Source organism: Cydia fagiglandana, chromosome Z (assembly GCF_963556715.1).
Source record: "Cydia fagiglandana chromosome Z, ilCydFagi1.1, whole genome shotgun sequence".
NCBI classification, from domain to species: Eukaryota; Metazoa; Arthropoda; class Insecta; order Lepidoptera; family Tortricidae; genus Cydia; species Cydia fagiglandana.
In genome coordinates, this window is record NC_085959.1 from 7792303 (window position 1) to 7805509 (window position 13207).

Here is a 13207-nt window from a genome sequence, read left to right on the forward strand (position 1 = left end):
ACATTTTACAACTTTGGAAGTGTCTCTCGCGCAAACTATTCAGTTTAGAAGAAAATGATATTAGAAACCTCAATATCATTTTTGAAGACCTATCCATAGATACCCCACACGTATGGGTTTGATGAAAAAATTTTTTTTGAGTTTCAGTTCTATGTATGGGGAACCCTAAAAATTTATTGTTTTTTTTCTATTTTTGTACGAAAATCTTAATGCGGTTCACAGAATACATCTACTTACCAAGTTTCAACAGTATAGTGCTTATAGTTCCGGAACAAAGTGGCTGTGACATACGGACGGACAGACAGACAGACAGACATGACGAATCTATAAGGGTTCCGTTTTTTGCCATTTGGCTACGGAACCCTAAAAATGACTCGCTTAATACCTACTATAATCTTAAATCTGCAAATAAGATTGTGTCATACATTTTTGCACACTTATTTGTACATGATGATGTTGCTGATGACTGTACATATTCTGGGAAAAAGTTTTCTGTGAGTTTTAAAAAGTATTTAAGGACATCTTACGAGTAAGTACATATTTAGATCAAAATTCTAAATTCTTAAATTTGATAGCCATTAAATAAATATTAATCTAACAAAAAAATGGCAATCATGAGAAGTACCGTAAACTAAAGTCCATGCAGTACTACAACTATGGCCATAACTTCATGACGTAATGTTCTATTTATTTTTGTGTCGTTTTCTTCCATTTATACAAAAAAAACTGTATAGAGACGCGGCGGTCGTCCACTATCGCCTTAAATACAACGTATTTTCTCACCCCGAATTTTTCAGAGCTAATTTTCCGTCCACAGGTAAGCGCGTACGCATGCCCTTCCGGTGCCGGCGCTCAGTCGAGCCGCGACCTCCGCGCGCGACGGACGTACGTACGTGACAATCATGAGTTCGGGCAAGCGGAAACTGTCGTTCCTGGGATTCGCGCCTTCTCAGGTTAGTTTCATGTGACGTTAGAAACAATAAGAGTATGTTGTTGTTGTCGTGGAATATAATGTGTTTTTTAATTTTGTGGGAAACTCCTGAAAAATACGGTCGCTGTCAATGTCTGTAAAACAGAAGTTGATTAAAATGGAAATGCTTTGACAATAAAGAAGTGTTCAGATTTTGAACACCGTGTCCGTTCTGATATATTTGATAGCGACGATACCTTCGATATTTATCGTAGGTTGTATTTTTCAAATGTAGGGTCGAGAGGTTATGGGCAATATTGAAAAAATGGGAATTGTTATGAATGTTAATTGTTACCTTTTGTAAGATTACATCAAGGGCGTCCATTTTCTTCCACCATTCTGGTTTTAGTGCTAGTGATACTAATTTAAATAAAAAATAAATAACTATATATTCTGTAATTTCTGTAAGTAAATATATCGACAGAGTACCGTATTCATGAAATGCGAATTCACATGTGACAGCTTGGCACGTAACGCAAGTGTACAATTTCAGGGAAAATGTGTGTAAAACACGAGGCCAATGAAAACAGAGCTCTAATCAATATTAAAAGAAATGGTCTTGACAGAAATATTGGCTCACACATAGACAAACTAAACTGTTGTAATGAATCATCGATAGCTACTTATTATGTGTAATAAAAAGAGTGCTAAAGATGTTAGATTTAAAGTCGTCCTGTTTAGTCGAAACTTGAGCATTAACTGCCTCCTCCCCAGCCTCCTAGCCTAGTCGGTAGTGACCCTGCCTACGAAGCAGGAGGTCTCGAGTTCAAACCCTGGTAAAGGGGATTTATTTGTGCGTTTATCACAAATATTGGTTCCTGAGTTATGGATGTTTTCTATACACACATGTGTTAGGTGTACCTATTTAATATATATATCGTCGTCTAGTGCCCACAACACAAACCTTATGCCTCACAGTAAGCTTATGTTTATAAATGTGAGATGAGACTAGGTCGATCTGTGTAAAATTGTTCTATAATATTTATTTATATTTATTAGCTACAGATGTGCAAAGTGTCTATAAAGTTAGAAAAGTACTAGGAAATTACAGGAAAAATTCACAGGAAATAAGTAAAATTCATTATGGAAATGAAAAATATACATTCCAATACAAGAATATGAAAAGTATCCATGCGGGAATTTGGCATCGGAAACATTCTGACGGCAGATCAGTCATTTTAACTGAGCACAGCGAATGTATTTATTTTTTATTAGAAATCGTATTATAAACCAGAAACGTCACTTTTGACACTTACAGATCATATCCATAACAAATACAGATCTAATTAATAACCTGCCAAAACAATCTGAATATCTGATAGCGTGACGTCGCGTACCTACGCGTTTGCGTGAAAGTGTCATTTTGTATGGGATTTTGAGTTTCCAGGCCCCTGTTTCACCAACGTGACAGGTGCGACGAATTGTAAAATCACTGTTGCTGACGTCACAGGCATCCATGAACTACGGTTACCGCTTACCATCGGGCGAACCGTATTCCTGTTTGCCACCATCATTGTATTATTAAAAAAAACTTTATGATATCGGAAAAAAACAGATATTTCTCTTGCTAAGTTTATGACAATTGTCACAAGAAACACTACAATTGTCACGAAATTCCGACATATAACTCATTACCTGTCAAGAATTACCTACAATTCTTCTAAATCCTTGACAATTGTCAGAAACTTCGCAGGAGAAATATCTGTCTTTTTCCGAAATAATAAAGTTTTTTTAAATAATACAATGATAGTGGCAAACAGGAATACGGCCCGCCCGATGGTAAGTGGTAATCGTAGCCCATGGATGCCTGTGACGTCAGCAATAGTGATTTTACAATTCGTCGCACCTGTCACCGATGTGAAATTGGGGCCAAACGTCCCGTTGGCGTGCTGTTCAAAATCCCATACAAAATTAGTCGTAAAGCGAACGCGAACGCTCGTCAAGCTATCGAACGAAATCTACACTCATCATTGGCCATAGCCTCTATTGCAGACGATTATTGGTGTAAAAACCGGAGAGACACCCCATTACACCGCCTGGGACGGAATTAAGGAAACGCAGGGATGCCCAGAACCTGCAGTACCTTCTCGGCTTCACTGTCTTATCCCCAGGAATTTACTCTAGGGGTTAGATTAAAGAGGGAACGTGACATGCACTGAGTAACAGGTCTATTCGGATTTCGAGATAGTCACAAGATCTAGAGACGATTTAGGGATCAACTAGATCTACATTAGATATCGACTGGATGTGACTTGGATATCTAAGTCATAACTTGTCGAAATCGTGCAAGAGGACCTCCAGAATCGCGGAAACGTCAAATTTGACATATCTATCTTACAAATATCTTTAAATTATCCATATCGTAACTTGTTGAAGTCTAGTAGAAATCTAATTCATTTTCCGAATCGAGCCGTTTTAATGAAAATATGATAGCATCGTGATTAGACCACAAGGCCTTAATATAGTCATTCGCAGTAAACGCAATGCACCTGCCTGCCTAGTTAATAATGCAATTAGAATCGATACGGCTTTTTTATACGGTTACATGTTTCTTTGTATACACAGCAACACTCCTAACTGTACATCGGTGGACCTTATTACAATAGGCATAAGGTCCACCGCTGTGCAGTTAACAGTGTGGGCGATGGCGTGGAGATGGATTTTATTGGCAAATACTTTGCATTGACATAATTATGTAAGGTACCGATAACGGAGAAGATATATTGGAGCGGACAGAGTGCTCATAAACAACTGAACACGACTCTAGGCCAGTGTATTTAAATCTATTTTACAGCACATAATATACGCACTAGTGCGGTAAAATAGAACTTAATGTGCCTATGACGAAATGTAAAGGGCTATCCATACGTATGTACCGTCAGCCAAGAAAGTGGTCTACCACTTTTCGAATCTATCAATCAGATGATAGAGTCGAAAATTGGTAGAGCACTTTCTTGGCTCACGTTGTGTGTGCATTCTTTTTAGAGCTCTGTACCAAAAAGGTAAAAAGGAACTAATCATACAATAGTAGCACAATGTGGGGGGTAAGTGGAATATTGTACGAGAGTTTATTATATTCACGACAGCCGTAAGCTGGAATGAATTAAAGACTAGAATAACAATATTCTTACCCCCGGAGTTACACACAATGTTTATCATCACACTTGCGAAGAAAAAACTAAGTTTAGTTAAAGCGAATTATTATTATTATTATTATTCAGAGCCCACTGTGTCCCACTGCTGGGCAAAGGCCTCCCCCCTCTTTCTCCACTCGTCTCTATTTAGTGCAATATCTGGCCAGCCTCTCAAGAAGGAGTCCAAGTTATCCCGCCATCGCCGACGAGGCCTGCCGGCTCCCCGGTTAGACTCGTGGGGCTCCCACTCTGTGGTTAACTTGGCCCACAAGTCGTCCGGCATTCGGCAGACATGACCAGCCCAGTCCCATTTTAACTTGGCCGCTTTCCGAGCTACGTCTATTATTCGAGTTTTAGAGCGCAGCGTGGTGTTTCGGACTCGATCCCTTAATTTTACACCTAATATGCTGCGCTCCATAGCTCTCTGGCAAACCCCGAGTTTGGACTTCTGAGCTTCCGTCAATGACCAGGTCTGAGCACCGTAGGTGAGAACTGGAAGTACGCACATGTCCATGAGCCTACGCTTGAGTGATAGAGGTAGGTCTCCCTTCATCAGGTGTTTCATTGACCAATAGCTCTTCCAGGCGTTTTCGGTGCGCCTTTGGACTTCTTTCTCCTGTCGCGCCTGGAAAGAGACTATTTGGCCAAGATAAAGGTATTCTTGGACATAAGCGATGTGTTCTCCGTTTATCTCTATCCTACGTTTTAAAGCGAAATCATCCGTAAATACGGTGACATTTCAAACATGCGTTCGCCATATTCAATTTTTTTTGGCACAGTAGGCATCGTGCATCGAAGGCTTCCATCAACATTCAGCCACAATTAAAAATTGTGTAAAAATATTTTAAACGGCCTTTAAACTAATCAATTTTAAATTTTTAAGCATAAACAAAAATATTAATAAACGTCTGTATTTTATTTAAAAGTAACTCCTTTATACCTTGACTTTGAACAAAGTATTTTACTTATAACCTACATGGCTCGATGAATTAGTGATAATTAAATTAAAAATAAAGTTATAACTCCCTAGGGAGTAACATCTTGTTTTCACAACCCATAACTCCCGCGGGAATAATATAGACCTTTGTCCTTCAGTACACCTGCATGAAATGAGGTGTTTTTCGACCAAATGTGATGAAAAACAAATTGAATAGAAAACAAGACAATTTTTACCGGCTAATATTGCAACAACGCAGCAATCTTAAAAAAGCAAATGACTGTTTGCATGATCTACTTATACAGGTGTGTGTGTACACAACAGGACATCTTCAAAACTAAACAATAGCATTACGTTCACACAAACTCGATGAAATAAGGAGCTTACAGATTTAAAATCGTATTTACATTTTCATTCTGTAACTTTATTGAAAATTGTACCATGTTACAACGTCGTTGAGTTTATTTTTGCTCGGTTTGAATAAGGCGGCGCATACGCCTTTTATTAACTAATGAAAAGGAGAGTTTTTAACATTTTATATCGGAATTTCCGTCCCGGACCTCAGGGTTAAGGCCAAGTAGGTTCAAGATTCCAAAAAGAAATCTAGCTGAAAGCATCGATATATTTACTTCATTTAATTCACAAAATTTGCCCGGATAACATATGAAAACTCAAAAATGGGGGTTTCGCCAGAGATATGACCTAGCTAGATCGACTTTTCGCCCCCAAAAACCCCATATAGCAAATTTCATCGAAATCGTTATAGCCGTTCCGAGATGCCCGAAATATATAGACATATGTAGGTCATTGTAGGTATGTATATATACAAGAATTACTCATTTAAACGTATAAGATTACTTATAATGTTATTTGAAAATAATTATTAAAATTCTACGGGATTTGATGATACATTTTATTTATTATCTGCTCAGTACAGGTTTATTACTACTAGGTGCTTATTTGAAATAATTAACCACTATTTTATATATATTGGCTGCATCGCCTGTGGGTTGATGCTTTCACGTTTTCCAATTTCGAGAATTACCACAATGACGGATGAATAAATCTGAATGAATAACTTTTCATTGCCAATTGGTATTCGTATTGGTGGTTATATATATTGTATATATTGTGTGTACCCAATTCCAGTTGAAATAATTCAAGTTAAAATCAATTTCCAGGGCTCAGTTAATGTTGAAATAAAAATAAATAACCATTTATTCCTACTCATTACTAAAGTTACAGTGTTTACAAAAGTTTCATTAAAATCAAACTTATATTAGTTTTCTTAAATACGTAAAACAAATATTTATTTGAATCCTCCTCGTGATTTGCGCCAACTCTCTCTGTCCTGGGCCTTGGAGTACCAGTTGCTCGGAAGATGTTTTGTTACATCTTCTATCCATCTATACGGCCGGCGGCCATTTACTACTAGTTTGACACTGACATTCACTAGCGTGTGTGTAACTTACTTTATATGCATCTCGCTTGTACTCGCATATTGTGCGAGATGTACCTATAGAAAGTAAGTTACGCAGACGTAAGCGAATATGTCAGTTTAAGCTAAGCTAAGGCAGTCGTGGTAAGGCTACTATTATAGTCAGTGGTCGCCATTTGCTGCGTTTGCAGTGGTCATTTCCAGAGTGTAGTTCGTTTCGTCCATCTTGTATTAAATAGCCTATGTACCCAGGGCTATAACCGCGAAAATCGAAGTTCGCAAATTGCGGGGATTTTTCTCTGTCACTCTAATTACGCCTTCGAAAGACGAAAGAGAAAGATCCCCGCAATTTGCGAATTTTGGTTTTCGCGGTAGCCGCTCTGCCTATTTCCATTTCGTTCGAGAGGTTTTACGTTAAAGATAATGTTACAAATAGAAAATGTTTTCAAAATTCTTTTATTCAACTGTGCTGCACTAATATAAAACAAAATGTACGATACCTGGTTATGATAAACGTATTGTATAATACGAGCGATGTACTTATAGATTTGTGTCATAAAAAACCCGCCATTATGTAATAACGTGCTTGTTTTATTACAGAAAACGGTAGTAATCATTGTATTACGCACCTCAAGTGTTTATTGGTTTGTAACTTAAGGCTCAGACGTTGCTATTGAAGCTATGATTAGTCTGGATCTAGAGACGTGATGAATTGAACATTATTTGTGATTAGGTATGTTGGTTTAATAATTAAGTGTTGGTCCACAATACAATTAAAACTGGCGGTAAGATTTAGATCGAAAGTATTGTGGTATGCAGTTGAAATTGTATTGTTATAAACCCGATCTAAGGAAAACAAAAGTTATATTACATTAATTGCATGTAAGAAATACGCAAGTAAGTATATAACGGGTTAGCACCGATTGACTAGCACGTTATCTTTTCGCGGATTAGCAAAGTAATAGTTTGGTTTTAATTAGTAAATATGGTCCTATTTTTCTGCACTAGTGCGTAAAAGTTTAAGGGCCATGTGTACTGTAAAACGTTGTAGGATACACGTGCGAATAGGTAATTCGCAACTCATGTCGATTTAAAACACTCCCTTCGGTTGTGTTTTATAATATCGCCACTTGTTTCGAATTTCCTCTTTTCCGCACTTGTATCGTAAATATAGGTCTGCTAAACTTCCAAATAAAGATTTTACGTGACAGCTCGTAGCCAGCTGTCATGGCTCCTCTAGACGTTGGGCCAACGTCGGCCAATCCAAGGGACGCATTTATGCGTTAGAGGGAGCAAGTGATATTGCTATCTCATTCTACCGCATGGCTGCGTCCCTTGGATTGGCCTACGTTGGCCCAACGTGTAGAGGAGCCATCATATGGACCAACATTTGACACGAGAGGTGTAGTAGGTATTGGGACCGTAGGACGCTAGAGGTTATGAAATTTATTTCTGTCTTGCAAGTGCCCCATATTATATTTTATTTCAAAATATTTCATGACTTTTCACGTGGAAAGTTTTGAAACCTTCCATCGTCGACTTAAGCGTGTATGTCGCTTTAAACAGCATGGTGCTATATCTCAGTAGGTACCTACGCGATAGTCCTCGATCAAGACTTATCCGTAACCTTCAATATTTCGGCGATATCTACAACATATCATGTGATATGTATAAGATATCTTATTGACAACAGCGTCGCGTCACGTTCGCTAATATTTGTGGAAAATTTGCCACGATTTTGAAGAAAAATATTTTACACTTAATTTTCTCGCAGTAACGTTCATGTACTAGCGTTGGGCACTCTCCTAATAGTTGTCACTTTCAATCTGAAAATCCACTCCAAGCCGCCGGCAAAAAACGTGACAGCCATGACGTGACGTCTCCAGTTACTTAATGCTCTAAGTACTTAGAATATAAGTAGAATGCATCATAACATTTATTCTGTTACTATTATTACTGTAAAGTCGTCATCAGATATATCGGAGCGGCCAAGGTGCTCACAAATATCTCAACACGCCTCTATTGTCAGGGAGTTAGAGCGCGTGATCAGATATTGTGGACACCTTGGCCGCTCCGATATATCTGATGGCGACTGTCTATCTTTTCCATATCTCTATTTTTATATATCTTCCATATTTCCGTATCTACACGTGGCGGATACCATCCCCGAGCGCACAATGTCATACTTCCGGAGGTGGAACCACTTTTGTGCTGCGATGGGAACTACAGTTCGTTCTTTTTAGCATTAGACGAAGGTAAGCGATCTTGACATGTCTTTTAATTGAAAAACGCTTCTTAAAAATCAGTAACTATTAATTATGAAAGCAGAAGAATATTAAATGATCATAAGTATTAGATTCATAATTGTTACATATTTGCCGTAAGTTATTTTTAAAACGTGTTTTTCAATTAAAAGATATGCCAAGATTGTTTACCTTTTTTTTCAGTCTCAGAATTGTAAATGGCAGTTGGCGACTCGCCAACTCAATGAGTAGGCCCCGCACTAATTTATTGTTATTATTTAATTTATTTCAATAGTTTTTATTGTTTGCGTTGTCGCCTGGCTAACAGGACAGAATAACAACAAAAATGATCCACCCCGCGGGTTAAAAGGCAGACAGGGCATAGGGGTGGTAACGGATTAGGTTATTAATCGGATTCAAAAATACGTTAATAATATCTCTGCACAATTATTACATAAATATTGCTCAATAACAAGACTAAGCGCTACACTTAACCAATATTAGACCTTACGTCCTAGCAATAGAGCATACACATGGTCAGTTAATTTGTTCCAACGATTGCCTCGTAACAGACTAAAAGGGGGAGGTAGGGGTGGTTGTTGGGGGTTTTCCTCGAAATTCCACACCTGGCTATTATAGGATCTGTGCGACTGTATGGTAAATATGTGTGTGTGTGTGTAAACTTGTGATGCGTAGCTTTGCAAATATGCAGCTGGTTGTATTTCATAAAAGCTTTACTTCAAATATTTGTTTAATGCAGTGTTTCTCAAACATTTTCGTGAAAAAAGTAGCATTAAAAAAATCGTCAAAATGCTCTGCTTGAAAAAAAAACCGTGACTTCTTGAAGTCCTTCACTGTTCTTACTTAATCTGTCTTTTTAGGGTTCCGTACCTAAAGGGTAAAACGGGACCCTATTACTAAGACTTCGCTGTCCGTCCGTCCGTCCGTCTGTCACCAGGCTGTATCTCACGAACCGTGATAGCTACACAATTGAAATTTTCACAGATGATGTATTTCTGTTGCTGCTATAACAACAAATACTAAAAACAGAATAAAATAAACATTTAAGTGGGGCTCCCACACAACAAACGTGATTTTTGACCAAAGGTAAGCAACGTCGGGCGGGGTCAGTACTTGGATGGGTGACCGTTTTTTTTTGCCGTTTTTTGCATTATGGTACGGAACCCTTCGTGCGCGAGTCCGACTCGCACTTGCCCGGTTTATTTCTATTTGGGCGGAGTGCGAAACGAAGCGAGTAACACCACTTTGGTATCTTCGCCTGTTCTCCTTATACATATGTCACATTTTCATGACCTCCTTCCTCCGTCTAAACGTGTGCCGTAATAAATGCACACCCTACTTTGGGGTACAGTCAGCTACAAAAGTAATGGATCAGACTACGCGTCAAAATTAGCATTCTCAATAAGAAATGTGTTGTAGAACTTGTAGACTGTAAAATTACTTCAGAACTCCTAGTGTACATTTCATTCGATAGCGTGACGAGCGTTTGCGTTTGCGTTATGTCTATTTTTGTATAGGATTTTGAACAGCGCGCCAAGCGGGACGTTTTGGAAACTTAAAATCCCATACAAAACGACATTTAACGCAAACGCGTACGTCAACATTGCCTACTTTAGAGCACACATTCGCTGTGAGCGAAATCGGTCAGAATCATCATCGTCATGTAGAGATTTATTTATATTTAGAAAAGTACTCGACGGAAGATACTTTTGGTGCGTTGTTACATCCTCTAGGTACTATTACTTATCGATGCTGAAGTGATTATACAGATTGGAAAACACAGGCACTGGCAAAGAGCTCGGTAAAATACGCTTCGCGGAATGTTCCAACTAAAATGCACAGATATTAGGTATACGGCAGACTCTGTTTTCGTTAGTAGTAGTAATAGTAAAATACTATATTGTACAAAAAGAAACATAAAGCGTGAAAGAACACTCATCATTAGTACAAAGGCGAACTTATCCCCTTCTGGGATCTCTTCCAGTTAACCCTGGAGCAATTGAGGGCTAATTGGAGAACGGTAGACATAAAAGCTGTACTAAACGGCATAAAGATAAAATTTAATATTTAATATCCTACAAGATAGTAGCGGATGGTGCTGGGCCTAACATACGGCGTTGCATGAACAAGAGATTTCCTTTGGCAGGGTTGGTCCTTAGGATCCAAGGATGGATTCAAGAAGTGGAGCCACCGAGATTTTTGATGTAAATTTTTAGGTGGGAGGGGGGAGGGCTCTCAACTTGATAAGAGATAATTTGAGTCCCAGGAAATACATAGCATACTTTTAATCTCAAAAATCATCCCTTAAGGGTGTGAAAAGCGAGGAGGAAATTTGTATGGGGATTCAATAACTGCTGAACCGATTTAGATAAAATTTGGTATAGAGATAGTTTGAGTCCCGGGGAGAACATAGGAGAGTTTTTATTCCAAAAAATACCTTAAAAATGAAAGGTACGGTATAGGATTGTATGGGAAATCAATAAACGCTGAACCGATTTCGATGAAATCTATGTCTACATCTTTGATTTAGTTGAAAATGATACTAAACTTGACTTAGAACGTAAACTTAAAGAATTATCAACCTCAGACGTCGCAGACGCTTAATTTTTTCAATCATTTCAAATAGCTGCGAGGTTATAATATTTCGAAAAGTTTTGTATTTTAACTAATTTCTTGGAAAGTCGAAAGTATTATGTCACTCCTGTTTAACTTTTGAATGAGGCTTGATAAATAATATCCACGAAATATAGTAGTTTTTTTCCAAAATACTCTTCTTATTAAAATGTCATATCATAAGTATCGGGAAGATAGCCCCTTTTTTCTGTTATGGCTTTTCATATTGTATGAAGGTACGGAACCTTGTGCGTGTCCCGACACGCACTTGGCCTGTATTTTACCTCTTATATTCTCGTTGGAAGGAACTCGAGAATAATTGAAGTACACTTACTCGAGTTCCTGAATTGAAAACAGTTTTCAGAAACGGACACCCATTGAACAACACCCCACACTACTGCGAAAAAGCCCCCCTTTGTGTTTTATCACAGAATAAATAATAGTACTAGGTACAGAAGACTCACTCTCTAACAAAACGCGTCTGTCACGATCAGGACAGATATGGCCGCTAGGTGGCGACAGCGCCACGCGCGGCTTATGGCTAGCCACCAAAATTGGTGTGGAAGCGGATGTACTTTTAGCTACCTGTAGCAAAGCGACGAAATCGCGGAGTGACCTACGCCTGGTTTAATTTAGATAGGGGAGAGGCAGTAAAACAAACTAATAAACACGGTTTTCGATATTTACCTCCCGGTGGTGGACCAATGTCCAAAAAGCTCATTTGTGAGAACTACTATGCGATTTTCCGAAATGTGAGCTATCCTGAACACTATTGCAAACAATCGAATTTAAGCTAGAGACATGCTAACATTGAATAATTTTACGGTTTAGACTCACTCGTATTAGTCACTCGCGCGACATGTCATGACACATGATGGCATTACATGTCGCGCGAGTGACTAAAACAAGTGAGTCTAAACCGTAAAATTATTCAACTATTGCAAATAGACGCGGAAAAATGATTGGACACTAACTGTAATGAGGTCGTGTCGTATTAAACGGGCCCACTGATTAACAGTCCGCCGGACGGTATCGACATACGACACGACCGCTTCTTTAAAACTATCCTGGAGGGGCGGATAGGAGGCAAGCGGGGTAGAGGAAAACCCAGACGCAACTTTTTAGAACAAGTGAAAGAAAAAGTAGGGATCGTGTCGTATCAAAACAAAAAGTCAAAGAGCTGACGCAAGATAGGGAAAGCTAGAAGATACTCCACCGACAAGAAAATAACTCTTAAGGGGCCCACTGATTGACAGTCCGCCGGGCGGTATTGGCCTGCCAGGTGTTTGAAACTGTCAAAATTTTGTTCTAACTGACAAGCCGATACCGTCCGGCGGACTGTTAATCAGTGGGCCCCTTTAAGTTAATTATGATGATGCAGGTACCTATCCTATTTGATGAAATGATGACCGATTAAATAGGTACCTCAATAGTTGGCTATGTAAAGAAACCTACTTAAGGTACATGTGAGTTCTTTCAAACTATATTTGAGCCTTTAAGATTTTAAGAGATTTAAGGTTTATTGTAAACTACGACTATATTATGACGTTGTGAGTACTGTATTGCATTCCCACAGTACCAAAAATCGGTCAAATGCGAGTCGGACTCGCGGTCCAAGGGTTCCAAAACAAAAGATTGTCATCTTGGCTAGACATTGAAAACTTTACATAGGTTTTTTTTTCACAATTTGACAGTTCACAGCGAAATTTACAAGCGCAGCGAAAAAATATGTGCTGATGTTTACATAATTGTGAATACTCCGCTGGCTTAGCGACTCAAGGATGACTCACGCTAGACCGGGCCGGGGCCGGGCCGGAGCTTCCGGCGTTTCGTTTTCTATGGAAAGCACCA

At 38.8% G+C, this 13207-nt stretch overlaps 1 protein-coding gene across 1 annotated transcript in view; it reads left to right on the top strand.

The window, feature by feature from the left end:
- The first annotated feature begins 825 nt into the window (after positions 1-825).
- LOC134678762 (uncharacterized) overlaps positions 826-13207 on the top strand; it is a 73132-nt gene continuing 60750 nt past the window's right edge. Inside the window, exon 1 of the mRNA XM_063537460.1 lies at positions 826-953. Coding sequence (XP_063393530.1) covers positions 903-953 — 51 coding nt within the window. The 5' untranslated portion in view covers positions 826-902. The remainder of the gene's footprint in view (positions 954-13207) is intronic.